Source organism: Pongo abelii, chromosome 2, assembly GCF_028885655.2.
Source record: "Pongo abelii isolate AG06213 chromosome 2, NHGRI_mPonAbe1-v2.0_pri, whole genome shotgun sequence".
Classification (NCBI taxonomy): Eukaryota; Metazoa; Chordata; class Mammalia; order Primates; family Hominidae; genus Pongo; species Pongo abelii.
In genome coordinates, this window is record NC_085928.1 from 75,746,757 (window position 1) to 75,773,105 (window position 26,349).

Here is a 26,349-nt window from a genome sequence, read left to right on the forward strand (position 1 = left end):
CTTTGATCCCATTGGAATTCATTTTTGTCTATGCTGCGAGGCATTCTTTTGCATGTGGATATGCACCACTTATTGAAAGGCTGATCTTTTCCCCACTGAATTATCTTGACACTCTTGTCAAAAATCAATTGATCCTAAATGCAAGAGTTTATTTTTCGACTCTCAATTCTATTAAATTGATCTGTATGTCTCTAATATTTTTTAAAATAACTTTTTCTGCGTGCATTTTTACAGAATAAAACATTTATAAATATAGAAACACAGAATAAAAGTAAGAGAAACACTAACTCTGCTGTGGTAGAATGAACTGTTGGTCCCATTTCTTCACTCCCCACTAGGAGTTGTCCATGTCTACATCCTTATCACGGCCTTATCGTGGTAGAATGTACTTTGGGCTTCATCCATTTGACTCTGGGCTTGGCCATGCAATTTGCTCAGCCTCTTGAGATGTCAGGGAGTGTGACATGAGCAGATGCTTGATGTGTGCTTGTGCAGTTGGTCCTGTTCTCTTGCACTTTTGCTGTCACCCTAAAAAGATTATGCCCTGGGTAGCCACTGGTTCCAAATGAATGGCAGATACTTGGAACAAATCTGAACTCACTTTGTGATCTGGATCCCAGCCCAAGATTAAGCAGACCCCAGTCAAAACTCAGACACATGGGCTAGAAATACATGCCTATCACAGTTTACCACTGAGGGATCTGTGGTTGTGTGTTCTGTAGCAATAGCTGACTAATACACACCTACCACTTAGAGATAACTATTCCTATTAGTCTGATCTTCTGACCAAAAATAAGATTGTAAAAAAAATTATATGTGTGTATACCCTCCTGTTGTTTTTACTTAACATTTTTTCATAATACCCTATGTTATTAAAAGTTCTTGATTGGCTCATGCCTGTAATCCCAGCACTTTGGGAGGCCAAGGCAGGAGGATCACATGAGGCCAGGAGTTTGAGACCACGCTGGCCAACATGGTGAAACCCTCTCCGTACTAAAAATACAAAAATTATCTGGCATGATGGCACATGCCTGCAATCCCAGCTACTCCGGAGGCTAAGGCACGAGAATCACTTGAACCCAGGAGGCAGAGACTGCAGTGAGCCGAGATCCTGCCACTGCACTCCAGCCTGGGTGACAGGGCAACACCCTGTCTCAAAAGAAAAAAAAAAGTTCTTGATAAACATTCCTTTTAACATCCACATCACATATTTCAACCTTGAGCAGTTACATATTTCTCTTCACCATTCCTATATTACTTTTACTATTTTACTATTGTAAAGGTACAATGAATTTTGCTCTCTTTTGTATAAATCTTGATCGACATTTTTCATTATTTCCATGGAATCAAGTTCTAGAAGTTGATACATTTAATAAGCTCCTTTAACCAAAGTTCATGGTAGAGCCACTGAACCATGATTTTCGTTTTATTACTATTCATATTTCTATTTAGCTAAACTCATATTGTTTTGCTTAAAGGATGCAGACACATTTAATTTCACTTTTTAAAAAACAACTTTTGTGAATTCTTCCAGCATGTTCTATCATACTGTCTTCGGACATTTACACTTTATTATAAAGAATTAAATTATTGCCATAAAAAAACAAACAGGCCTGGCTCAGTGGCTCACGTCTGTAATCCCAGCACTTTGGGAGGCCGAGGTGGGTGGATCACCTGAGGTCAGGAGTTCAAGACCAGACTGACCAACATGGTGAAACCCCATCTCTACTAAAAATACAAAAAAATTAGCTGGGTGTGGTGGCAGGGGCCTGTAATCCCAGCTGCTCAGGAGGCTGAGGCAGGAGAATCGGTTGAACCCGGGAGGTGGAGGTTGCGGTGAGCTGAGATCACGCCACTACACTCCAGCCTGGGCAACAAGAGTGAAATTCCATCTCAAAACAAACAAACAACACCCCCCGACCCCCACCAAAAAAAAAAAAAAAAAAAGTCCCTGCCTCTCATTTTTTTGTTTGTGCTTATACAGAAACATAGAGACAATGTTTCTGTATGAGCATGTGCTTGCTTTGTTTGCTTGTTTTTATTGGCGTAGTTAATTAAAGATCATATACTCAGGAAGGTGGTATGGAAGGAGTAGCCAGATCTAATTTTCTTTATACCCTTCACCATGCCTAGTATAGTGCATAGGTGCATTCAATGAATATTTGAGTAAATGAATGTAAGAAATATACAGACCACTGGCTAAGTGTGGTGGCTCACGCCTGTAATCCCAGCACTTTAAGAGGCCAAGGCGGGTGCATCGCTTGAGGTCAGGAATTTGAGACAAGCCTGGCCAACATGGTGAAACCCCATCTCTACCAAAAATACAAAAAATTAGCCAGGCATGGTGGCAGGTGTCTGTAATCCCAGCTACTCGGGAGGCTGAGGCAGGAGAATCGCTTGAACCCGGGAGGCAGAGGTTGCAGTTAGCAGAGATTGTGCCACTGCACTCCAGCCTGGGCGACAGAGGGAGACTTCGTCTCAGAAAATATACATATATAGAGAGAGAGAGACCATTAAAGCAGCCTTTTAAGCCAGAAATTACTGCCTTCACAATGATTAATAAGTATTTTTAAGGCTTCATTAGTGACAAATATGTTACATCTATAAACAGATGTGCAGGACTTAAAAGAGTAGGCCAGATGGTTGATACTATATCTAAACTTTTCTGGGTGCCTGTTAGCAAATAAATGGATCTCTCTCTGTTCCTTGTTTTACTTCCCCTTTCCCCAAGGAAAATCACATTTTTCAGGTCTGACAACAATTTTCAACCTGACAACAATTGCTCCGGTTTCATTTTGTCAACTGCTAAAATGGTCACCTTGGGAATCCCAGGCACACACGCTGACTGTACTTGCACAGTTCCTACACTGAGCCTTTCGGAAATTTCCTCCAGGAACCCTGTCTATCATCTCACAAACAGAACCACTGATCTAACCTGGGCAACCATCTTTCTGCATCTGCTCTGTCTGAGACTCTCCCAACTGGCTCCTAAGAAGACAGGGAATCGTGCATCACTCATCCCTTAGGCTAGACTGAAGGTCTCCTTCCAAAGGCAACTACTTACTACTCTCTGCCTTGGGTCACACAATAAGCACTATTCTTATCTATTCACACGCTAAGCTACTTTTTTTAAGCCAGCTTTGCTAGCTAGCCACTTCGAAATTCCCCAGAAGAAATCAAACAGAAATGGAACAAAGGACAGGAAAAGCCAAGGAAGTTTGCTGAAATTGAAGCATTCTGAAGACAGCTGGGTGGTACAATGGGTGTGATGTGAGGAAGGTGGTCTTGGGTGCACCCACAGACCAACACTGCATTGCTACAATTTGTGTAGGATGATCTCAGGTGACAGACAGCAGCAATTTATCACACCCAGAAACACATCCCCCACACATATTTACTTGAGGGTACCAGACCTGCGCACAAAGCAGAGAAGAGCTAAGGCGGTTCTCTAAGGGCAGAGAATTGCTGCTACTGCCTAGTGAGTAGGGAGAGGGTACTCCTCAGGCCTTATTTCCTATCAAATCATGTGTCAGTGTTGCCTAGGAGATAGAGGCACAGTAACTATTGTAGCCAAACAAGGCACATAAACAAAACAGAAATGCAACGCTTTAGAGTACCCACAGAAAACTTGATTACCTTGTCACCATGAGTAAAAGTTAATTCCAACTCCTGAAGAGAGCAAACCAACTCTGAAAGAGAGTGAAAATGCAGACAAGACAGTTATCAGATAATGGCTATCTGGACGAGAGATTCTTTCGTTTGACAGCAGTTTGGTTGTTGGGAGTTCCAGTGCAGCTCCTGCGTAGTTGCTCTGTACAAATCCTCCTCCATATTTGCTTAGAGAAAACGTGTTGCCATCCCATCATGAAGGAAGCTGCCTGAGAGTTTTTAACCATTACAGCTGTGATGATGAAAGAGTGAAGAACCGCCTCTAAGTTAAAAAGTGCACCCAGAGATAAGGTTCATTCTCAATGCCCTGCCGCTGCTTCTGATCGCATGGCCACCGCACTTCTCAGTAAGTGGGAATCAAATGCTTCACTCACCACAGAGTAAGCAAATAAATATCTTTTTTCTATGACATGGGCTGTAACAATACCCTGTGCTCCACCTCCTAATAATTTCACTACACCCAGGGTGAGGAGGAGGGTTAGGAAAAGCAAGAAACAATGATTTCTAAATATATGACAAACTTGTAAACAACAAAAAGGGGAAACAAAACTCCTTATAATTCTATTATTATTAGCAGGGACAGAACTAATAATGGTCCTATTAAACTTGCATTATTAGGCAGGTCATGTTGATTCTGGGTATAGCAATCTATTCTTGTGTTTTGGCTCAGTAACTGAGATGTGCAAATCCGTGGCAAGGTGAGTCATATTAAAACAACACCTATGGTTTTGTTAATGCTGATATAAATATAAGACATTTGTTTTCCACCACTCCAGATAATTATGCAATTAAAATGAGAACATATATTCTGCCAAGATTTCTTAGAAAATAAATGAGTTTCCAAAATAGGGTATAGGGTTTAATAAAATATCTCAGGAAGTTTCAGAGTTAAGCAAGAAATCTACAAATAAAGAAACAACAACAAAAAGTAGAGAGAGGCACTTTGTCTAACTGAAGGAGGCGTTCTGCTTTTTCTTTCTGGTAGGGGTTCTTGGATTTCCAAGATTGTTGCATTGTATATAAAATGTACCCAAATTTGCTGAAATATTTCACTTGGTTTTGTGTTCACTAATGTATTTACCTAAAGCAAGGTAAGCATATTTCCATGTAGACAGAAAAAAAGGATGAAATGGAACCAAAAAAAGGGGAAAAAAGGAGAGACAGAGAGAGAAGAAAAATTAGAATATTTTAATATCCATGAGCCTAAAATTAATAAACACATGAAAAGTGATGGTGCTTTTATAGCCATTTGAATAATATACTTAGTACTTGCTTTAATGAATTACCATACTGAACATTTTATTACCTGGTATGATTTCTATTTTAAATGAATATGTCCTCTTTCATGGTTATCGAAAAAGGAATTTATGTAGCTATTTGTTAAAAGTTTGCATTTCAAAGCATAATAAAGTTTTAGAAGTTAAATCACCTCATTTGTTTATATTACTTGAAACACTGCATGGGAAATGTTTCGGCAAAGTACCAAAAGTGGGCCAGGCTTGTTACACACTCCCCAGCCTGCTGCACTCCTGACCTAACTCATTCCTCTGTTAGGTTTCACCGCATATTGCACATTAGGGCTGTGCACTAATTTGCTTCTACTCCACACAGGGCCAGGCACATTGAGCGTCGGTCCTGTGCCTGACACTGTGCTAGATGCTGGGGTTGCAGCCACGAGCATAGACACGACAGACACGGTCCTCGCCATCTTCTGTTGAGTACTGATCGGAACAAGAGGATCGTCTGTAGACAGGTACGCCCAGGAGCATGGATGTGAGATGACAAATTGCACCGTGTGCAATTGGCAGGAAATATTTAAGCACTGGGATATTTGTAGCAAACTCCTTCTTCTGTTTTTCCAAATACTCAAGGTGGCAACATCATTTCCACTTGGACTGACAGAGAGTTTTATGTTTACAGTCACAACCTGAACTCATGAGTTATATTTTAGGACTATTTCAGAAATTTAATCAAAAGTACAGTAGTAGTAAAAAAAAAAAAATTGCATGCATGACAAGTGGTCCTTATTATTCATTTATATATTTAGGAATGTGCAGTTTTTCGTTGGAGGGTAATGCAATATACCTAGGTAAACGTGTCTTTTGCAGTTTATACCTTGGTTTATTTATTCTTCATCCCCCAAGAGATAACTTTTATTGCTGATTATACTGTACAGGATAAAAGAGAAAGTAAACTCTTTATATTTAAAAGCCTAACAGAGCATGAATCCTCTCAGTTGCTTTACAATTTCTGCCACTAAGGTTGAGTCTGGAATTAGGTGTTACCACAGTTGACTCAAAAAGGTTTTAAAAACAGGGGTGCCAGTATAACTTTTGTTATAAAACAAATGCCCCAGGCAGAAAAATAAGTTGGGAAAAAAAGAGGGGAAAATATTTGTAAGTCTGAACTTCAGTAGAATTTGACCAGTTCTCAAGAACACTGGGGAAATCCACTGCTAATTGTCAAAATTTTACCAAACTTCCTAGAAACACCTATAGGGAAGGAGACTGTGGTTGTTTTCTCCAAAATTTCAAAAAATGTAACGCCTGTCAGAAACTAGATTTTTAGAGAGCACTTGAGGAATTTTAGATTGACTCGATGAAATGTTACATGAGCAAGTAGATCATGAGATCGTGATTTCTCTTAAAGATTGAGCATGTATTCCTGGTGATAGATAAACAACCTATAGTTGCTTCATTCTGCTTAGTTTGCATCTTATTTTAACAATTTAATGGTTTTCTGCTAGATTTTAATTGGTAGCCATGAGAAGAATGAGTCGAACATATTGTCGATATATATGTTTAAGCTAATGAAGTCGCTCTATTCTTTTATAGTGAAATATGACCCAGTTGACATCTATATAACAGTGTATCTTTGGATTAAAGAAATGGCCTGAAGAGATTTGTTGTTGTTGTTGTTGTTGTTGTTTTAAGCAGGGACAAGAAGTATTAAGGGGCCACAGAGAGTGAGCAGAATTGTAGAAAACCTGGTATCAAATCCTGAAGCTCTAGTAATATTCAACCTTATGTAAAATTTATCTGACTCACACAAAAAAAATTGTCATTCTTGTTGATATTTAGACCCCTATTGAGTACCTTGTGCTGCCTATAGGACAACTGATTTTGTTCAAAAGCATCTCTTTTTAAATATAAAATATAGCGATGAGACATGAAAAAGTTGTCTAGTTATTTATGGCCCAAAACTAATAATAAAAAATTTTTTGAAAGATTAAATTTGAAAAACAATTCTATTTTTAGCAGCTATAAAATCAGAATACATGACAAATTCTAGGGGAGAGTGCTTGCTTATATAAAATATTCAATTATCTCTCCACTGAGATATTCAAGTTTTATTATTTACTTCAACAATTTAATTGCAAAGGATAAATATATGTTTATTGTTTTTACAAGTAAACTTATAACATAGTTTTACTTTGCCAGTCAGTGAAAGTCACAAAGAAATATTAATTTTGCAGTTTTTTCTAACCTAGAATTCCTATTATTGAAAATTAGTGCAAAATGAGAGCATATTTAATATTATTTCAGGAAATGCTGACATTTTAAGAAATCACCTTCATAACTTAAAGAGGAAGGTATCTTTGTTGCTGTTCTTAAGGAATTTTTATCTTTGCTTCTCAGGCTTAGTAGATTACTAGTGTTTTCCCTTAACTCATTAAAATTCTCACTTGTTGAAAATTTTTAAAAAATTATAGAGTACCTGCTTTTGTTGTCATCGTCATCGTTTTGTTTTTTTTACATTTCTACATGGTGTGAAATCCTCAGAGAATAATAAACAGGATTTTAAAATCAAAACTGGCATACTTCTGATTAACAGTACTTAAGTTTATTTGAAAAGGAATTGAGTGACTTATATGCTGATCCTTTCCTGCTGTTGTGGCATTTTACAAATTTCATTAGTAAGTTCAGCAGTAATTGTAGCAACTTAAGTAATAATTTAAGAAGTAATAATGAAGTTAAGAGTGTTCTGTGCTATTTCCTGGAGGTATTCATTTAGCCCAAGTCTCTCCTGTGGTTCTACCGGAATTATATTTGGAAAATACCAAGCCACTTAAATAAATGTTGTAACTGAAATTATAAATCATCATAATTAGTACCATAAAGTTGACAGAGCATAGGTTTTGCCATTGGAAGATCAGAGGTTGGGTCTAGGCTCCATTACTTAACAGCTGTTTGATCATTGGCAAATTATTTCACCTTTCAGACTCCTTTCCTTTATGGGTAGGAATAATGTCTGTGGAAGGGATTCCCATCATGTATAAAAGCCACATGTGTGTGGTACCAAATCTCTGGGGGGAGCACATAGTAAGAGAGTAGGAAGAACTCCTGTGTAAAAGTGAGGACAACACAGGGGGAAGCCATGCATGTTATTTGCCCTTTAAAGTTAAGTTCTTATGAAATATGCCTTTCAAAATGTGCAGAAGAAAAACTCAAGACTTCTCATCTACAATTCCCAGAAAGAGATCACCGACTCTCCTCTTTGACATGTAGAACAGGATGCCGAGACTTTTGTGTGTGTTCACACTGGGTTATCACATTTCCAGCTCTAGATTCCTTCTCATTGCCCAATTGTTTCAAGGAGATAGAAATACTGTCTTTATTTTCCCCAGGTCTATCACTATGTTTTTCAGTCCTTTAGTGACCTGCTCCCTTTGCGGGGGGGGAGGGGGGAACAAAGAAACAAACAAACAAAAAAAGCAAAAAAAAAAAGAAAAAACTCTTCAAAGTCAAAGTACCACAAGTTGATTCTGGATTAGTGATTCAAAGTTTCTCTTTCTCAGGCTACAGACTGTTTTAGATTGAAGTTTCCTGTCATGTTCGCTCATCTTTAAATCCTCATAGTGAAAATGGTAATGTTGTTTATTTCTTTTGCTGACTGTGCTAGAACTTCTGCTGTTCAAAGATCTGCTCTGGTTTCTTGCCGAAAAGCAATCCCTTCCTATTTGTTTCCTTTTCTTCCAGATTTGCACATGCCTTGGCTTCCATCAGGAATGTCTCTTTCCTGTTGTGTGTGTCAAGGACTCTAGTTCACCCTTTAGATGGCAAATCAGAAGTCTCTGCTCCTATTGTACCCCATACACACCTTTATTGAGGCAGTTTGTCAACTGGTTTACATTTATCAATTTATATTTCATTCTGTCCTTCAAACTATGAATCTACATCAGAAGGGCAAAGTCCAAGATTTGGTCATGTTTGTACTTTTAGCACATAATATGCCATAAATGTTTGTTAAATGGCCAAATGACTACATTTTATGTTAGAAAGCAGCTATCAGTTTTTCTTAAAAATAGCAACAAGATGATTTTGATATCTCCCTTGTTTTCTGTAGGATATGATCATCGTGGCACCTGTATTACTGATTCTTTTGGGGGCCACTAAGATACTGCAAGCTGACTTACTTCCTGATGAAAAGAGTAAGGACCTTCTATTCAATTCAATAATGTTTATTTTTAAAAATATGTTAGTAAAAGGATAACATTATTTTCTCTTAAACTGTCGATTAGAACATTATATATGGATTTTTATGAGACAATATTTATCCCCATCAGAAGACAGATGCTTTAAACATGCTATATTTTAAGAAAGCAATGTTGGCTGAAATGCAAATGTTATGCTACAGTGGGAAATCAAAGTCAAAGTTCCGGGCACCATGGAATAAAGCTGGCACCAGTGGTCGCATTTGGAAGGTCTTCTCACACAAGGGAGTAGTTAGAAGGCCCCATGACCAAACATTAAGAAACTTCCACTGCATTTTGTCCTGAAATTTTTTGATGTTATGTATTTGATGTGATGACAGAGTTTAAGGAAAATCATCACATGGTCCCAGTCTAGCATTGTCAACAGAACTATCTATGGTAATGACAATGTTGTATCTCCCTAATGTCCAATGCAGTAGCCACTAGCCATATGTGACTATTGTGCCCTTGAAATATGGATAGTGCAACTAAGGTAATGAATTCAAATTAATTTAGGCCGTATGCAGTGGCTCACACCTGTAATCCCAGCACTTTGAGAGGCCGGGGCAGGTGGATCACTTGAAGTCAGAAGTTTGAGACCCACCTGGCTAACATGGTGAAACCCCAACTCTACTAAAAATTCAAAAATAGCCAGGTGTGGTGGCACATGCCTGTAATCACAGCTACTTGGGAAGCTGAAGCAGGAGAATAGCTTGAACTGAGAGGCAGAGGTTGCAATAAGCTGAGATCGCACAACACTGCCCTCCAGCCTGGGCAACAGAGTAAGACTCTGTCTCAAAAATTAATTAATTAATTAAATAAAATTTCAATAGTCACAAGTTGCCAGTGGCTACCATAATGGACAGTGCAATATAGACAGAGCTCTAAAAATCCTCATGTGGTAAACATGGATGAGGAGGTGTGGAAGTCTGTTAAGGTCAATGGATAAATCCTGATAACTTAGTAAATGAATAAAAGAAGGTTTTGTAGTTGTGTGCACAATACCGTCCTAATTGTGGTAAAAAAAAATTAAAAATTGCATAAATATACGCCCAGAAAAAACATAACGAATATATCATATGTTAATGCCATTCTTAGTGGTACAATTATTTTTAAAAAATTATTTTCTTCTTTTTGCTTATCTGTGTTTTCCAAAATTTCTTCAATAAACAGATACTGATTTTGTAATTAAACAAAAGCTTTTATTTTGAAAGCAAAGTCAGAGAATGGCTCATGAAGGGGGAAGAAACCTTTTCTTTCTGTAAAGCCCTATTTAAGTAAGTTTGCTTGCAAATATTTTTGTCTGTGACTCATAATAAGAGGTAAATACATTTTTACATTATGTACCAGCACACATACAAATATATAACTACCTTTATGTAGTGGAAACGAGATTCATGAAACAGCTCTTATTATGTTTGATGCACACTGATATTTTCTATTCTATTTTTCTTCCACATTATTAAAACAAAAGTTCTGGTCACAAACCAATACATTGTTATTATTGCCTGTTAATGGATAATGACTCTCAGTTTGAAAATTATGGTTATAGTGAATAGTGATATAGTAGCATGTTCATATTTCAATAAAAATATAGGTATTATATGTAAACACCTGGATGTGGGCAACGTAAAAAAGATGTTAAAAACAGTTTTAAAGAAACCTCTTCTAGGACAAGCATGGTGGCTCATGCCTGTAATCCTAGCACTTTGGGAGGCTGAGGCAGGCAGATCATTTGAAGTTAGGAGTTCAAGACCAGCCTAGCCAACATGGTGAAACTCTGTCTATATTAAAAATACCAAAAAACCCACATTAGCCCAGCATGGTGGCATGCGCCTGTAGTCCTAGCTACTCGGGTAGAAATAGACACTTTCTCTTTGCCCCGGTGTTACAGGCACGCAGAAGCAACCGTGTCTGTGGTGCTGGCAGGTTCAGGACAGCATCTGCAGGGCAACAAATATTCAAAAAGTTTTAAAAGTGCTGCCTGTGTCCAGTTGAACATTGTGTTGTTTCTTTATTCTTTGAATCAACAGTTTCACTTCTCCCACCTGTCAATTTCACCATTAAAGTTACTGGTTTGGCTCAAGTTCTTTTACATTGGAAACCAAATCCTGATCAAGAGCAAAGGAATGTTAATCTTGAATATCAAGTGAAAATAAACGCTCCAAAAGAAGATGACGTAAGTGTTTATTCTAATGGATATCCTTATTGAGAATAAATATGCATTTTGACTGCATTTTCTTTATCAAATAAAATTTTGGATTAAAAAAATAAAATTACTGACAGGCTCTTTGTTATGTTACCAGTAGAATAGTGTCTCTCTAAGAATGCCTGTGAGCTAGTGCTGGGTGTATTGTTCAGCGTTAAACAGCATCGCAGAATATTTTAACTTTCGGATGATTCTTTCCCTTAAGGAGGAATGTTTAGTAACTTTTTAGGCACCATGGATTGGATACTGGTTTTCTGTTTCCCATAAAATTACCAACAGAACAGGACACAGTAGCCTAGTAAAACAAGAAGAGAGAAGGCAGAGTGGAGAGTCAGGGAAACTAAGTTCAAATCCCAGTTCTTCCACTTCCTGCCTTTGCAACCTGGGACAAGTCATTTAGCTTCTCAGAGCCTCAGTTTTATCTCGGGGCTACATTCAGGCACCTGCTACATATTAAGTGTGCAATAAAGTCAAACAAAGGGAGAAGTGATTCATATTCACTATTTTTCAGTCAATATGGAATTCTAGAGAATTTTCTGTCAAACATTGACTCTGGGGAGATGGTGGTCAAAGGGAACTTGAGCTTAACTGTAATATTTCGCCTGTATTTACAAGAATAATGTGTTCATGTGTCATTGAGAAATTACTATGTTGTTATTACAATGGTTTTGTTTTGACTTTTTTTCTAGCAAAACTATTTCATTGCATCTTACTAATCATTTAAAAAGTAGAATAGAATGCATATTTAATTAAAATAGCTCTCTTAAGGCTAGTTCTCTTTTATGTATTATGACTTGTGGGTTTTATTTTTAGTATGAAACCGGAATCACTGAAAGCAAATGTGTAACCATCCTCCACAAAGGCTTTTCAGCAAGTGTGCGGACCATCCTGCAGAACGACCACTCACTACTGGCCAGCAGCTGGGTTTCTGCTGAACTTCATGCCCCACCAGGTAAAGCAGGCCTCCAAAAGTCCAGTTTGTATGTTTTGGACTTTGCAAATATGGAAAAGTAGAAAAATTAACACTAACTCACTTTTCTTTAGTCAGTCACCTGTTCTTGTCAAGTACTCTCCCATATCAACAACATCCTAACCAAGGCTGCTGCCACTTCTTATCATAACCAACTGAATTCCATCTGGCACATTCTTGCAGAAATATCCACCATCTCTGCATTGGCCTCCAGTGGAAAGTTGGTGTTTCTGATACTTAGAATCAGTAATACTTCTGATCAAACACTTAAGTGCACACACACAACAGGGGAGAGGAAAGAGGAGAAGAAGGCTACCAAGTCCTGGGACATGTAGGTGCACCCAATAACCATTGTCTTGGTCAGCTAAGCTCACAGGTAATTTTCAAACGACTATCTTGTCATATCACCAGCTGAAAAGACCATGCCTCCTGAATTGTGTTGGTGACTTAAAACAGAATCATAAAGATCTTCTCATTTACTTTTTTTTTTTTTGAGATAGAATCTCCTTCTGTCGCCCAGGCTGAAGTGCAGTGGTGTGTTCTTGACTCACTGCAACCTCTGCCTCCTGGGTTCAAGCGGTTCTCATGTCACAGCCTCCCGAGTAGCTGGGATTATAGGCATGTGCCTCCATGCTGGACTAATTTTTGTATTATTATTATTATTATTATTATTATTGAGATGGGGTTTTTGCCATGTTGGCCAGGCTGGTCTCGATCTCCTGGCCTCCAGCCATCCACCCACCTCGGCCTCCCAAAGTGCTGGTGCTACAGACATGAGCCACCGTGTCCGGCCCCATTTACTTGTTATGACTTGTCTAGACCACATACCAGCCAATTTGCATAGGCTTGATCCCAAGTACAGAGACTAATCCAAGGTAGATACAGGATCACAGAGATAGATTATTGTATGTGGCTTACATCAAACCACCATTCCTCCTTTCTATAATGAACAACTGGGTTTTACCTATGAGGCACTTTGCAGCTTACATTTCTACAATTCTAATTATCCTGTGAACACTCTAATACAGGATGACACTAATAAAAATTATTTCTGTTTTGAACCAAGTGGAATTCACTTAAATGATTCTTTGGATGAGAACTATAAGACAAAGAGTTGTCAGGATCTCTAAACTGTACTTGGGTGTGGACTTTCTGGCCATTTAATGCATGGACAAATATATATTAGGTTGGTGCAAAAGTAATAACCAAAATCACAATTACTTTTACATCAACCTAATATATGCATATATACATGAACTGAATAAGTCAATTTGCTTTGAGGTAGTTCTTTTTGTCTGTGCAAAAGCACAGATATAAAGAAGAAATCCATGTTTAACTTCTCTACAGGTAATAAGAGGCTCTCTCTCATCATCTTCTCCCTCTGCTTCTTGAAAGACACTGGCTGACAGTGATAAAAATGATCTACAGCTGACGTAAGCTACGATCAAAAGACCCCCTTCTATCTCTCAAGGCTCCCACTTGAATGCAGTCCTTCCTGGCCTGGGTGCAAGAGTTTGTTTCCTTCTCTGAGCAACCACCAACAAGGCCAGTGTTTCCCACAGTGTATTTTAAAGACCAACAGTTAATACAGCAACGAGAAGTTGAAATGAAAACAAGCCTTTCTAGTCACATAATTTGAGAAATCCTTAATGAAGCAAACATAAAAAGGTTGCATTTAAAATCTTGGCCGGGTGCGGTGGCTCACGCCTGTAATCCCAGCACTTTGGGAGGCCAAGGTGGGTAGATCACTTGAGGTTAGGTGTTCGAGACCAGCCTGGCCAACGTGGTGAAACCCCGCCTCTACTAAATATACAAAAATTAGCTGAGTGTGGTGGCATGTGCCTGTAATCCCAGTTACTTGGGAGGCTAAGGCAGAAGAACTGCTTGAACCCGGGATGGGGAGGTTGCAGTGAGCTGAGATCCTGCCACTGCACTCTAGCCTGGGTGACAGAATGACTCTGTTTCCAAATAATAATAATGATAATAATAAAATCTGAAGGTTTTGTTTTTTGAGACAGGGTCTCACTCTGTTGCCCAGGCTGGAGTGTAGTGGCATGATCTTGGTTCATTGCAGCCTCGACCTCCCCAGCTCAAGTGATCCTCCCACCTCAACCTCCCGAGTAGCTGGAACTATAGGCACGTGCCACCACACCTGGCTAATTTTTGTATTTTTTGTAGAGTTGGGGTTTTGCCATGTTGCCCAGTCTTGTTTCAAACTCCTGAGCTCAAGCAATCTGCCCGCCTCAGCCTCCCAAAGTGCTGGGACTACAGGGGCATGCCACCACACCTGTCTAATTTTTATATTTTTTGCAAAGACGAGGTTTCACCATGTTGCCTGGGCTGGTCTCAAACTCCTGGGATCAAGAGATATCCACCCGCCTTGGCCTCCCAGAGCACTGGGATTACAGGCATGAGCACCGTGCCTGGCCAATTCAAGGTTTTCTTCAAGTCCTAGTATATTAAAGAGGACTTTAACATGCTAATGTGCATCAAGTCTGCAATCTTGCAGTGTTGTCAAAACTCATTTCTTCTGAGCAGCAACCTATGTAATTCATGAAGAATTTGGATACAACCTAATGAATCACACAATTCTAGGATGGAAAGGGATACTCAAGACCTTCCTGTACCAACCCTCTCCTTTACAGTTGAAAGTACAGAGCCCAGAAGAGTGGGGGTCAATGTCTCACAGCTAGTTATTAACAAATATGGCATTAGAGCACCAAAGTTGCTGGACATCAACCTCAAAATGACAATATATTGTACTTCTTTTGAACTTCCACACATTTATTGCGCAAACACCACCCCCAGGCCCCAAACAAAATAGCTGGGAAGCTCTCGAATATCAGAAATGGGGACTTTATAATTCTAATTCCGTATCTCCAGTAAGTTGGCCTTTTGTAGTTAGTAGGTTTCTAGAAATATGTGATGATGGCTGGGCATGGTGGCTCATGCCTGTAATTCCAGCACTTTAGGAGGCTGAGGTGGGTGGATCACTTGAGGTCAGGAGTTCAAGACCAGCCTGGCCATCATGGTGAAACGCCAGCTCTACTGAAAATACAAAAATTAGCCAGGTGTGGTGGTACACACCTGTCATCCCAGCTACTTGGGAGGCTGAGGCACGAGAATCGCTCCAACCCAGGAGGCAGAGGTTGCAGTGAGCCAAGATGGCAACACTGCACTGCAGCCTGGGTGACAGAGCGAGGCTCTGTCTCAAGGGGAAAAAAAAATGTGAAGATGATTATTTTTTGGTGATGAATACGATGTTCACATCACTATAGTTCCAAAAGAAGCATGAAATTCAGAGTTTGCCACGGCAATGTTTTGTCCTTTTTATTTTTGACTACCTAGGGTCTCCTGGAACCTCAATTGTGAATTTAACTTGCACCACAAACACTACAGAAGATAATTATTCACATTTAAGGTCATACCAAGTTTCCCTTCACTGCACCTGGCTTGTTGGCACAGATGCCCCTGAGGACACGCAGTATTTTCTCTACTATAGGTTAGTACTGTACCTATTTTTACTTAGGCAAATGGTTGTTTCCTGCAACCTGATAAAACTCGTGAATGTTCCAATTTAGGTATGGCTCTTGGACTGAAGAATGCCAAGAATACAGCAAAGACACACTGGGGAGAAATATCGCATGCTGGTTTCCCAGGACTTTTATCCTCAGCAAAGGGCGTGACTGGCTTGCGGTGCTTGTTAACGGCTCCAGCAAGCACTCTGCCATCAAGCCCTTTGATCAGCTGTTTGCCCTTCACGCCATTGGTAAGATCGACTTAACCCAAAGGTGAAATAACTGAATCTCAGAATCTCAGCACTGGAGGGAAGGGTTATAAAGATCACCTAGCTTTACTACTTTTCTGATGCAAGTAAGCATCAGACCCATGTTTGAAAACCACGGGGGCAAGGTTCTCCATTCCAACACCACCAATGATTTTTGCTGGATAACTCTGTGTTATGGAGGGCTGTGCTGGGCACTGTAGGATATTTAGCAGCATCGCTGGCCTCTACACACTAGATGCCAGTAGTATGCCCCTCTGTCCTTGAGCTGTGACTTTTAAAAAAGTCTCAGACTTTGCCAAATGCCCCTGAAGGGGTAAAATTTCCCCCAGTTGAGAATCACTGCACCAGAAAAAGTGAATTTAGCTGCTTAAAAGAGACCATTTAATCCTTCATGAGTTCTGACAGGTTTTGTGAAATTTTTGCCTCTGGGTCCTGTGATGGACTAGTGCCACCCCAGGTGATTTGAGTCCTTTCCCTATAGAATAGCCTCTCTTAGCTGTTCACAGGCAGCACGTTTCCCATCCAGAAGCCCTTCTTCTCCCAGGCTAACATCTCTCTCTCTGAATTTCTCACTGTTCTGGCCCAGCTCCTGGATGTTCTGCAGCTCGAATATCTCTCAGTGTGCAATTCTCAGCTCTAAAAATTCTATTCATGGTTTCGTCTGCTCAGTTCTCAATAGAGAAGACACTCTCCCTCATCCCAGATTGTTCTATTAGTGAAACTCATCAGGCAGTCTCACATGGAATTCTTAGTTATGGAGATTCCAGATTTCAATGGTGGGTGGTTATTATGGGCTGTGGGGCCAGACTGCCTGGATTTGGATCCTGGCTCCACCACTGGCTGAGTGACTTGGACAAGCTGATCATTCCTTTGTGCCTAATCTTATCTGAAACAATGGAGAGGAATCAATACTTCCTGTGCAGTTTTCCTGAGAATTGTGTTACTAATGATAAAGTGCTTAGAACAGTGCCTGGCATAAAGGTTTAATAAATACACTACAATATTATTTAGAAGGTATGATTTGGCTGTGACATTATCTATATCCAATGGAATATAACTTTATGTAAAGAATCATAGCCCTTACTAAAGAGGTTATGCAACTCTCTCCAGTAGTATATTTCTTAGGTGAACTAAAAATGTCACTTTCATGAAAATAGGCAATAAAAGATGCTGAGGAAGACCTAGGAAACAATGATATTAATACGAAAATGGATATGATCTAGTACAGACCACAGGAATTCAGTTTTCTGATTTTCATTTTATTGAGGCTAATTCCTAGGATTACTAAAATAAATAAGTACTTTCTTGGTTAAGAATTTTCTTCATAGGGTATAGGAGACTCTGAAGCCAGTGGATCCCACTCTTAGCTTGTCCCTATTAATTGTGAGATCTAAGTCATATTACCTAAGACAAGGACACTCATTAAGAATTCATTTCCCCTCACCTCACGGGACCATAAGACAATCAAGTGAGATCTCAAGGGAAAGGACATTAGAGTCCTAAGTAAAGACAAATTTAGCCCAATCCATCTTCTTCTTTTTTTTTTTTTTTTTTGAGACAGATTTCTTGCTCTGTCACCCAGGTTGGAGTGCAGTGGTGCGCTCTCGGCTCACTGCAAACTCCGCTTCCTGGGTTCACGCCATTTTCCTGCGTCAGCCTCCTAAGTAGCTGGGACTATAGGTGCCCGCCACCACGCTCAGCTAATTTTTTGTATTTTCAGTAGAGAGGGGGTTTCACCACGTTAGCCAGGATGGTTTCGATCTCCTGACCTCATGATCTGCCCGCCTCGGCCTCCCAAAATGCTGGGATTACAGGCATGAGCCCCCACGCCCGGCCCCAATCCATTCTTTTTGATGCAAAAGAAAACTGAAGCTTCCTGCTCCATCCCCCAAACAAAAACCAAAAGACGCAGTAAACAAAATGAAATTAAAATTAAAAACTGAATCTCAGAAAGGGGAAGTGATTTGCTCAGGGCCACATATCTACTGGGAAGAGGCAGGGCTTGGTGGAAGGTCCAGGGAAATGCTCTCTCAGTGGTCAGGTTTATTCTGGGCCTGGTACAACTTGAGTAGTAAAGGGGGATGGTAGGTGAGTCTTGCAATGAGCTGTGGGGGGAAGAGATTCAAGCATTCAACTCCATCTGGAGTAGTAATACTTGTAGTTTCCAGAAAGGGTCTCTTCTTCTTCAGCACTATAAGACAAGAGTATTATGGCAGGCCACTGGCTTCCTGTGGCTCGGAGATCAGTTGATTAAGACCTGATGGTAAATATTTTAGAAAAGTGTATCTTAGAAATGCTTTGAGAAGTGTGGGTGGATTGGAGTTATCAGCTTTGATCACTGATTCTAAAAAAAAATCACTGATCTTTCATTCCCTAACTTAGATCAAATAAATCCTCCACTGAATGTCACAGCAGAGATTGAAGGAACTCGTCTCTCTATCCAATGGGAGAAACCAGTGTCTGCCTTTCCAATCCATTGCTTTGATTATGAAGTAAAAATACACAATACAAGGAACGGATATTTGCAGGTAATTACTCAGATAATTCCAATATTTGATGACAGACATTTGTTTCAGAAACATTTAAAAAATTATCTTCAGTGACTGCAACCAAGTTACAGCTTGGTAATAACAAGGTCAAAGTTAACCTAATCTACCCAGGATTATAGATATAACCAAATAGATATAAACCAAATCTTACTGGCCTTTTGTTTTGAAAGAACATACTTTTGGTTGAAACTAATACAAAGGATTAGATACAGACTCATTGGTACTAGTGCTGGTTAAAATCTAAAATGATAGACGGGTGCAGTGACTCATGCCTGTAATCCTAGCACTTTGGGAGGCCAATGTGAGTGGATCACCTGAGACCAGGAGTTCAAGACCAGCTTGGCCAACATGGTGAAACCCCATCTCTACTAAAAATACAAAAATCAGCCAACATGATGGCACGTGACTATAATCCCAGCTACTCGGGGGTGGGGGCTGAGGCAGGAGAATCACTTCAACCAGGGAGGCGGAGGTTGCAGTAAGCTGAGACTGCGCCACTGCACTCCAGCGTAGGTGACAGAGCAACACTTCATCTTAAAAAAAAAAAAAAAAAAAAAAAAAAAACTAAAATAATGCAGCTACTATAAAAACGGTATGATGAATTCTCAAAAAATTAGAAATAGAATTCTCATATGATCCAACAATTCCACTTCTGGTTATATATGCAAAAGAATTGAAAGCAAGGATTCAAAGAGATGTTTGTACACCCATGTCCATAGCAGCATTATTCAAAATAGCCAAAAGCTGGAAGCAACCCAAGTGCCCATTAAATGAATGGATAAGCAAAATGCAGCATATACATATAATAGGATATTATCCAGCATTAAAAGGAAGGAAATTCCGACATATGCTACCACACAAAGGAGCCTTGAGGACATTATGCTAAGCAAAATAAGTCAGTCACAAAAGGACAAATACTGTCTGATTCTACTTTTATGAGGTTAAATAGTCAAACTCACAGAAACGGAGTAGGATAGTGGTTACCAGAAATTGGTAGGAGGGTGGAAGGAGAGGTATTGTTTAATGGGTACAGAGTTTCAGTTTTGCAAGATTAATAGAGTGTTGGACATTGGTGATACAACAATGTGAAAGTATTTAATATCACAAAGCTGTACACTTAAAAAGGATTAAGATGGTAAATTTCATTATATGTATTTTACTACAATTAAAAAAACTCATTAGCACTAATAGACAAAAATTTCAAGGGGAAAGGAACTGAGAAGAAAGCCAATCAACATTTCTTGAGCATCAATTATGTGTCAAACTTTATTATGTGTTTATTCCATTCTCACATAATTCTATGATGTAATTACCATTCCCATTTTATAGGAAAGTGAGGCAAAAGAGATGAAGTAATTTTTCCACAGTCACAAAGCTAGGAAAAAAAATAGGATTCCAACTCATGTCTTATAGGGAGTAGACAAAGCCAATTCAATTAGATTCAACAAATATTTACAAATTGGCTTCTTTGTGAGAAATGAGACTGTTTCTGCATGGAGTGACCCAATCTTGTGACATACTTGACCAGCCTTGGGGTTGCTCTCCCACAGGAAAAGCCAGTACAGCTAGAGATGGGGGTGTGGGCACAGAGCCTGCTCTGCACAGAGGAATTGAACGGAATCTGTAAGGATGAAGAGAAACTAGTCTGGTGAGAAAACATGAGAAGGACTTTCTTAGCCAGAGCGTCCCAAAATACTTACACTAAAGGACTGTGTGTGCACTTGTGTGTGCGTGTGTTTTTATAATGTCTAATCTACCATAGATTGGTGCTTTTGTCAAATACAATAAAAATGATTTGCTAGAAAAAATTAAATATAGCCAAAGACATGTAAAGTGCCAGTTCACTGATCATGTGTTTGGATATCATGGCAATGTCAAATTGCTATCAAGACTTCCAAATTGCAGTCATAATTTTATCTGTATTTAGCCCATCACCGGCCAGTAATAAATAGTTCCTGACTTGCACCAGCCTAGAAAAAGGAGTAACTTTATGCTTGCGAGAGTATGGTTCTTTCAGTCAAGTGGCAAGTAATTCAGTCTGCCTGGATGCCTGGACATAAGACCAACACTGAAATCATGACTCTGTATCTGACACGGTGACTTCTCCCAGAGTGGCTCTATAAGATTTTGCTAAAAAATAAAGAAATGGCTTCTTTTTTAAAAACCATGACTATGGGCAATGGATGCCACTGAAGAGTTTTACACAATAGAGAAATATGTCTACATCTGCAGAGTAAAAGAAAAATTTTGGTAGCAGCATGAAAACTGGATGTGAGTGGGGAGGGGCCACATGGACATATGATATCAGTTAGTGGCTACTGCAAAGGCCAAGCAAAAAATAATAAGAGCTAAAATAGGCAATGGTCACAGGGCTGGAGTAAAAAAGGGAGAAACACCTCTGGGAGTATTCAAGATACAGGTGTCAGGAACACATCTCTGGCACAGGGGACTAGCTGGATGGTGGCGACCATGATCAGTAGAAGGAAAAAGAAGGGCTCATTCATGAGAAAATAGCTTCATTTCAACACTAGACAATCTAGCGTTCATGTGATATTATTTAGTAATGTGACTATAGATTATGGAGGGACAAGGTGAGGGAATAATGCATTCTAGCATAGGCCACTCCAGTCTTTCAGTCTGGAAACATCAGCTGGGCCTGGATAGGAACACCTGGATCTTGACTGTTGATCATTTCGTATATTTTGGTTACAAGATAGCGTTCCACTGAAGGGTGACTGCCAACACATCCACACTAAAGCACCTAGCATAAACGAATTAATATGTGCCCTGTTGATTTTAAAGGATTTGCTGAACAGTGAATCACATGACTTATATAGGACCTCCCATTCTGATAACTGGCAGAACTAAATTAGGTGTCTAGAGATTCTTATAATGCTATTTTCCCCCACTTAGATAGAAAAAATGATGACCAATGCATTCATCTCAATAATTGATGATCTTTCTAAGTACGATGTTCAAGTGAGAGCAGCAGTGAGCTCCATGTGCAGAGAGGCGGGGCTCTGGAGTGAGTGGAGCCAACCTATTTATGTGGGTAAGTCGCTTATGTTTATTTTACATTGGCAGCCTTCCTTGTGATCAAAAAAGGTGATCCCAGAAGTGTACATGTTCACTCGTGGGTCTTAAAATGGTTACATATCCCTATTGTGACTAATTTTTTATCGGTCTACTGCCTTTTCAATCAGGAATAGATTTGCCATGAAGCCAGTGAAGTTTTTAAGTGTCTAGGCTTCTCATTAGCACCAACCCTCCTAGACCTGGTGCCTATTTTTTTTCCAAGTTTTGTTTCTACTTCTATCCATTTTTTAAATTGAACTTTTTATTTTGAAACATTATTAGACTCACATGCTGTGGGAAGAAATAATAGAGATCCTGTGTCTCTTTCATCCAGTTTTCCTCAAGGGTAACATCTTACAAAACTATAGTACAATAGTGGAATAGAATATTGGTGTTGGTAATCCAGATCTTACTGATTTCATCAATTTTATATGTCCTCATTTGTTTGTTTCTTTTTGGACAGAGTCTTGCTCTGTCACCCAGGCTGGAGTACAGTGGCACCATCTCAGCTTACTGCAACCTCTGCCTCCTGGGTTCAAGCAATTCTCCTTTCTCAGCCTCCCGTGTAGCTGGGACTACAGGCACATGCCACCACGCCTGGCTAATTTTTGTATTTTTAGTGGAGACAGGGTTTCACCACGTTGGTCAGGCTGGTCTCCAACTCCTGACTTCAGGTGATCCACCGGCCTCAGCCTCCCAAAGTGCTGGGATTACAGGTGTGAGCCACTGCACCGAGCCATATGTCCTCATTTGTATGTGTGTGTTTGGTTCTATGCAATTTTAGCACATGTTTAAGTTCATGTACCCATCACCACAGTCAAGATACAGAGCAGTTTCATCATCACCTGTTACACTTTTATAAGCACACCCATCTCTCTCTCCTCTCTTCTATCCCTGAACCCTGGCAACGACTAGTCTGTTCTCCATTTCTTTAATTTTCTCATACCTAATTTTGACTTTATACTTTTTTAAAAAAAGAAGTTTCCAAAACTGAATAATCTATAGGGGCCCACAAAATCTGGATCTGTCCCTGAGCCTTCAGCCTAACAGATATAGAGTATAAAAAGGTCCATGCATCACCGGGGCTCCTGTGTTAGCTCTGCAACTGTTTATGTTAGGATCAAATGGACTAGTTTGCTTGGCAAGTAAGATGGGCATCGTCTCTGTCAGTGAGATCCATGAAGGATAATAATATACCCAATGGCAGCTATGGATGAAGGGGCACATTTCTAGTCTTACCCTGACACAGATGTCAATTCCACACCCAGGACATGTGGACTTGCACCTTGAAGATAGAAAATTCATACCCTGTGTTGGCTGGGCGTGGTGGCTCATGCCTGTAATCCCAGCACTTTGGGAGGCCGAGGTGGGCAGATCACGAGGTCAGGAGATCGAGACCATCCTCGGTAACACAGTGAAACCCTGTCTCAACTAAAAAATACAAAAAAAAAAAAATTAGCCGGGCGTGGTGGCGGGCGCCTGTAGTGCCAGCTACTCAGGAGGCTGAGGCAGGAGAATGGTGTGAACCCAGGGAGTGGAGCTTGCAGTGAGCCCATAGCACCACTGCACTCCAGCCTGGGCAACAGAGTGAGACTCCATCTCAAAAAAAAAAAGAAAAAAAAAGAAAATTCAAACCCTGTGTTTGCTATTATCCAGGTGTTTCCGGCAAGTCAAGATAGGCATTGTATGAGAGAAGGAAACAGTTAAAAAGCAACTAGTGCATCTCATGTGTATGATAAACCATTCAGCCTGGGGAGGCACACACATGTCGTTAACTGTTGCACTAGGTCCATAAGAGCATGGGATGGTGGGAAGAAGACTGGAGCCTTACATAGAAAGCCCAGGTTTAACATTCAGCCTTTACAAGGATTGATTGTGTATCCCCAGACAAATAATTTCTCTCTGTTTCCTAGGGTTCTCAAGATAAAGGAGATAACATTCAGCTTTCCTGCCCCACAGCATATCTGAAATAAAAACAACAGCAGGGATAGCAGATTACATGTGTTTTTTATTTTTATTTATTTATTTTGCCAAGCACTATGCTAAATACATTATCTTAGTCCTATCAAAAAACTTGTTTGGAAAGTTTAGGTAATTGGCTTAACTCTGTTCTGCATGGCCAACAAATGGCAGGGATGGGGCTCTAACCCCAGATTAACTGACTCTAGCACTTGATCTCTGGACACTCTGGCATGGTGAGACAGGATTCTGCAAGCTCTAAAGTGCTGGGTAGATTAAAGTCTTATTTAAGAGATCTTGAGGATGGGTGCGGTGGCTGACACCTGTAATCCCAGCACTTTGGGAGGCTGAGGCGGGTGAATCACGAGATCAGGAGATCGACACCATCCTGGCTAACATGGTGAAACCCTGTCTCTACTAAAAATACAAAAAATTAGCTGGGCATGGTGGTACGCACCTGTAATCCCAGCTACTCGGGAGGCAGGAGAATCACTTGAACCCAGGAGGCGGAGGTTGCAGTGAGCCAAGATTGCGCCACTGTACTCCAGCCTGGGCGACATCTCAAAAAAAAAAAAAGACATCTTGGTAGCCAACCTTTGTGATTATGGGTGATCAAGCATGTGGATGCCATCTCTCATGAATCCTATGAGGTATTCATTAACCATTGGAAGAGTATACATAGGAGAGATTTAGTTCAGGCACATGCCAAAATGTTCTACTATTTAATTCATTCGCTTAAGCTATGGGGTGGGTCTTCAGGAAAGTCTTGGGCAGTGACCCATTAGCCCATGTGAAAATGACTCTGATCTGACACATAGCAGGTAGATTTCCACTGAAGACTGGGAAAGATAAGGAAAGACCTAATAAATGAAGAACTGTTCTGAATCTGCCAGAGGGCTGGTCATGCTAAGTTACTGAGTTCCCAAAGGAGAATAGCATCCCCTAAAGTTGTGCAACACACAACCAGCTCAGCCTTACAGGGGTAGCCCTCACATCACTCAGAGAGACTTACAGGAGCAGCATGAGCCTTCCTAGGGAGAGGGAACTGAAAGGACACTAAAAGGAAGTGAGAATGGGCCAAACTCACCTGCTTCATAATTCTGTTGAGACCAATCTTCCCCTCCCTCCCCTCTTCCCTAGGTTGATGCCTCCACCTAACTAAACTGACCCAGCACACACAGGACTTTCCTCGACATGGCTCCATTTGCACCGGGAAAATTCACTCTGTTCCCCAGGAGGGAAACAAATATGAGAAGCGTTAATCAGTCTCAGGGAATTTTTAACAAGGTCATTAATTTTGTCAAATGCCTAAGGTGGAAGTTTAATTTTTGTTACTTGAATTCAATAGACTTTTAAAAATGCTTTATGTTACTCCCCAGGGGCACAAAACTCACTGGCTCAAAACTATTGCTATTTCTAAGTGTCTTCCCAACACCTCTCTCTTTATATATATTCAATTTTGGAGATTTTAAAATGCTGTCTAAGGAAACTTAAACCAAGATGATGGATACCAAGGTCAGAATCCTGGATAAGAAGTTATGCTTTCTGAGTCTTTGACTTTTGAAGTCATAGTCAATGTTGACTGTAGAGAATTTAGAACATAGAAGGTGAAAAAGAAGCACTAGATATTCAGGACATCTAGGTTTTTAGCTATGGCTCTGCCAACGTCTAGCTCTATGATACAAACTAGAGATGACAAAAGAATATTTTGTGAGCAAAGTAATCAGAGACTGCTTAGAGTGCAGCATTGAGGATTCTGAGGCTAAATTTAGATTGTCAGAAGGAATCGTGATCTCCTGCCACCACTGCAAGGGACAGAGTGGTGACCAGCGTGACAGGGTTTTTCCACCCTGACCTAGTCAGTCTACACCTAACCTCTCTGGGCTTAGCGTCCTCACCTGTAAAATATAAGTGCTACACTACAAACCTGCTTCCATCTCTGCCATTCACATTCACCTCCTCTGCACCACCCCACTGTAAAAGTGCTGAGAGTGAAATTGTGATCCATAATGAGCACTTATTTTAAGCTTGTTTTTAATTTATTATTCACTCTCCACTTTAGAGCTCTCTTACCATTATTATTTCCTAAATAACACCTTCCTAGTTTGAATCTGGGCTCATTATAGTTTTCCCCCAGGTGTACCTCGTTGCCATTATCTATAGCAAATCCCATTTCATTTACTGCCATCCTTTTCATGAAGATGAGCTGATTAATATTACTACTCACCTTATAAATCCATCCTTTCTGGAATTTACTCCTCCGCCCAGTTTAGGATCATTAGTGAATTTAATCAATGTAGACTTTCCATTTTCATCAAGATGATTAATAAACATAATAGGAAGTCCAAGCCCCTCTGGGACATTTTGCATGGCTCTTTTTTATCCCTTGAGGATGCAGCAATAATTATGCTCAGCTAGGAGTCTATCCGGCGATTTTGCTGCTACATTCATTTCCTTTAACCATGCTTTCTCCTCTTTTGCCTTATCTTAAAAACAGCATGCTGCAGCCCTCCCACTCCATTTTACTCCAAGACTCAACTCAAATATCACCCCTTTCATAGATATTAATTCCCCCCCATTATGTTAATATAAGAAAATGGAGGTCCTGAGATACTAAATGACTCAGCAGTTGTCAAACAGCCAAGAAGTGGCTATTAA

The 26,349-nt window shown here is 40.0% G+C and overlaps 1 protein-coding gene across 2 annotated transcripts in view; it reads left to right on the forward strand.

The window, feature by feature from the left end:
* Positions 1 to 9,015: 9,015 nt before the first annotated feature.
* Positions 9,016 to 26,349, forward strand: part of IL5RA (interleukin 5 receptor subunit alpha) — a 38,666-nt gene continuing 21,332 nt past the window's right edge. For both annotated transcript variants that reach the window (XM_054551875.2, XM_024244860.3), the window contains exons 1-7: positions 9,016 to 9,100; positions 11,176 to 11,321; positions 12,165 to 12,303; positions 15,670 to 15,823; positions 15,903 to 16,090; positions 18,491 to 18,636; positions 21,571 to 21,709. In XM_054551875.2, the coding sequence (XP_054407850.2) occupies positions 9,019 to 9,100; positions 11,176 to 11,321; positions 12,165 to 12,303; positions 15,670 to 15,823; positions 15,903 to 16,090; positions 18,491 to 18,636; positions 21,571 to 21,709 (994 nt within the window). In that variant the 5' untranslated portion in view covers positions 9,016 to 9,018. The remainder of the gene's footprint in view (positions 9,101 to 11,175; positions 11,322 to 12,164; positions 12,304 to 15,669; positions 15,824 to 15,902; positions 16,091 to 18,490; positions 18,637 to 21,570; positions 21,710 to 26,349) is intronic.